The sequence below is a fragment of the Arachis duranensis genome, chromosome 5, assembly GCF_000817695.3.
Source record: "Arachis duranensis cultivar V14167 chromosome 5, aradu.V14167.gnm2.J7QH, whole genome shotgun sequence".
Classification (NCBI taxonomy): Eukaryota; Viridiplantae; Streptophyta; class Magnoliopsida; order Fabales; family Fabaceae; genus Arachis; species Arachis duranensis.
In genome coordinates, this window is record NC_029776.3 from 19,612,840 (window position 1) to 19,616,395 (window position 3,556).

The following is a 3,556-nucleotide window of genomic DNA, read 5'->3' on the forward strand; positions in this document are numbered from 1 at the left end:
CTTTAAAAAAATTAATACATAAATCAATCTCTAATATCTTTTTTCATGAGTATAACAGTCATTCATCCATAAAAAAATAAAATAAAATAATAATTATTATTAGTTATACAAAAATACAATAATACTTGTTGGTCGAAATATTCTATTTTGAAAAATATTGAGTTTGGAGAATAATAAATTTTTATTTCGAAGAATGAAGGACTACATCAAAACAGATTTATCAAAAGAATGAGAAACAGAAGCTAGTCGACGCACTCAGTTGAGGAAGAGAAGTTGTTTGAAGATGATAATTTGCAGATACACTCAATTACACAGAAAGAGCGGGAACAGTTATTCAAGGATTGGCACACGTGAAAGTTACATTTGAATCTGATTGGTTGAGGATTTCTATAAATAAGTGAAAAGTCGAAGAAACTATGGTTGAAATTTTATTTCAGAAAAACACTCAAGTACATTTACATCCCAGGGACTTTCTGAGTCTGCATTCGAGTAACTTTTTTTTAGGGTTTCTTCCATCGCTTTTAAATTATGTTTACATTTTCTGTAATATTTACTTTCTCTGCAAATTTATCTTTCAAATAAATTTATCTTTCTTTTTTCTTTTAAGATTCAGCACTCTATTTTTTGAATTCAAAAGTCTTTTGATCTTGTCGAAGGCAATTTACTGCTTTATTTAAATTCAATGCAATTTATTTCAAATTTAGTCAATTTATTTTATTTGCTTAGAGGCTTATCTTTTGATCACCAAAGGTTTTGCGGGAATGCGAAAGGATTATAATGATCTCCTCTTGAAGATTGTTGAGATGATGCATCAGAATTGGGTAGTTCATGTCCACTTGATCCAGAGAACAGCGAATACAGCTGCTGATCTTCTAGCTAGGACAGCGGCACGTCATAGTCTTCCTTACATAGAATATCTTGTTCCTAGTCTTGTTGTTCAAGAGATAATTAGGAAGGAGATGTCCTCTCCAACTTAATTGCTCTCTGTGTTTTCTTTCTCAGTCACCAAAAAATTTATTTTCGAAGTTTATCTTGTTTATCTTCCATATTTTCTTTTATTTTGTTCAATCAAAAAGATATTTTGATGCACTTTAAAGAACTGATACTCACAAAGGAGTAGGTTTCAATCTCAGACTATTAGATATCGAACCACTCTCGATTTGCTAAAAATCGATAAAATAATATTGTATCATAATTTTTTTGTATTTTTTAGATAAAAATAATAATAAATTTATTCATTAGATTTTTATATATAGCTTGTCCTCATCAAATCAGTACTGAATAGCTTGCCCATTTATTACCTAAGCTTGTATAAGATGCCATGGACGGTGGCGACCAAGCTGATTGCTTTACAAAGGAACTTAATGTGGTGCAAGGAGGACGGTACCTATGGCATCCCGTTGGTCAAATGGGAGTTGGTCCAAGCTCTGAAAAAGACTGGGGGCTTGAGGGTGGGGGATGTGGTGCTTAGGAACACAACACTATTGTTTAAATGGTGGTGGCAGTTTTCAAAGGAAAAATGCCCACTGTGAAAAAAGATTGTCTGTTCTTGCAACAAGTTGTCCCCTAATGTAATGCTAGCAAATCAGTCTGTACCGGTCAAAGGGAGGCCTTGGATGGACATATGCCAGCTAAATATCAAAGAGCAAAGGGTGCGAGATAAAATGGTTAGTGGTCTGGCGATGGAAGTCGGCAACAGTAGGAAAACCCGGTTTTGGGAAGATAATTGGGTTCAGGGTGGTCCCCTGAAAGTGAATTTCCCAAGACTCTTCTCTATTTCAAGCCAACAAGGATTTTTGATTGGGAATTGTGGGTTTTGGGATGGATTAGAATGGATATGGAACTTTCAATGGAGGAGAAAGTTATTCCAATGGGAGTTAGAACCTGTACATCAACTGCATGAGCAAATAAGGCCAGTGAAGATGTCGTCTGAGAACAAAGATAGTGTGGTGTGGAAATTTGATAACACAGGTGTCTTTTCCACGCAATCCTTTCTGCAGGTAATCCAAATGGAGACATTGTCAGATGAGATCACGAGTTATAGCTTCACAAGTGCACTATGGAGAGGCCTGGTACCCCCAAGAATTGAGCTTTTTGGATTGTTTGTGCTACTTGGTCGAATTAATACTAAGGAGAGGTTGACTAGATTAGGAGTTATTATTCATAGTGATAATATTTGCGTCCTGTGCCACAAGGGGGTAGAAACTGTTGAGCATTTATTTCTTCGGTGTGAGGTAACATGGCAGGTGTGGTGCTACTAGTTGCGATCCTTTGGTAGAGATTGGGTTATTCCTAGAACCATGAAAGAACTTTTTGGGAGTTGGATTGGCATGCATGGCAGAAGACAAGGGCAGAAGCTGTGGATGATGGCGTTCTTTGCAGTGATCCGGAACATCTGATTGGAACGTAATGCCATAATTTTCAAGAATACACGAGCAAGTATTGACTCTATTCAAACAAGGACGGTGTTGAGCTACAAAGAATAGAATGGTTGTGATTTTTTCGGTGGTTGATAGCTTAGTCGGAGCTGTAAGGAGATTGGTTGCTTTGTCTGCAGCGTTTTATGTTTTTATGTTTGTTTGTTTTGCTCCACTTTAATGTGTTGAGCTTTCTCTATTTCAAAATAATAATAATAATAATAATAATAATAATAATAATAATAATAATAATAATAATAATGTTCAATAAAATTATTAGAGATTATTCTAAAAAAATTAAAAGTTAAAATCAATTGATATTTTTGCATTTAATATAATTAAAAGATGTCATATTTTAAAAAAGATGTTTGTATTAAAAGAAATATTTTAATAGCTTTCAAAACATCATTATTTTCACATTGCTTGTTTCCAACAAAAAGAGTCTCTCAATATGCTCGATTCATTGTCCACATGCACAAAACTAAGCTTAATAGTAATAAAGGTTGATATATATTGAAAGTGAAATGGATAGGGACTGTTATGTCTAATAGAAAAAAAATTGAAAATTGATTTGTGTATTAATTTTTATTGGGAACTGAAAGGAACATAGGAGTTTGTCGCTAAGTATTTGACTAAATAGGATCGTCCAGTTCCTATAATACCTATCACTAAAATACCCCTGGGGTAGAAGCACTACGATTAGGAATCGACAACACGAAAACTTTGTAAAAAAATTCATATAATAACGGATTCGAAATTGTAACCAAGCATCACCCATTGGTTCTATTCCCGATTCATAACTAGAAAGTTTTTCAGTCATCCATAATATCAAATAAATCATTTTCATCTTTGGTAAATTTACCAAGAGCCCACTCCGGAGCTACTTTACCATATTCTGAATTCAACGGTTTCAATAAAACCCAAAACAGATAAAGCACGTAAACTATAAGACAAATAAGCTTCTCCGAACCATACAAGTACACGCCGAGCCCACGCAAAAGGTTTGGTTAAAATATGCCAAATTCCACCAAATATACAAATCGAACCCAACCATATTATTATTATTATTTATTTTCTTGAAAATATATTTTTTTATTGTAAAAATATATTATATGGTTTTTTTTTCTCTCTCACTACTC

General features: G+C 33.8%; 1 protein-coding gene across 1 annotated transcript; it reads left to right on the plus strand.

Annotated features, from left to right (window-relative positions):
• The first annotated feature begins 1,321 nt into the window (after window positions 1-1,321).
• LOC107488589 (uncharacterized) lies at window positions 1,322-2,261 on the plus strand. Its single transcript, XM_016109349.1, has 2 exons — window positions 1,322-1,463; window positions 1,582-2,261. The coding sequence occupies exons 1-2, from the start codon at window positions 1,322-1,324 to the stop codon at window positions 2,259-2,261; spliced, it is 822 nt and encodes a 273-aa protein (XP_015964835.1).
• Window positions 2,262-3,556: the final 1,295 nt, after the last annotated feature.

Excerpts from the sequence above, each read along its gene's own strand:
- LOC107488589 (XM_016109349.1), top strand. The coding sequence starts at position 1,322 with ATGGACGGTGGCGACCAAGCTGATTGCTTTACAAAGGAACTTAATGTG. Across the intron at positions 1,464-1,581 it reads GCTTGAGGGTGGGGGATGTG|CAAATCAGTCTGTACCGGTC; the intron begins GTGCTTAGGAAC and ends ATGTAATGCTAG.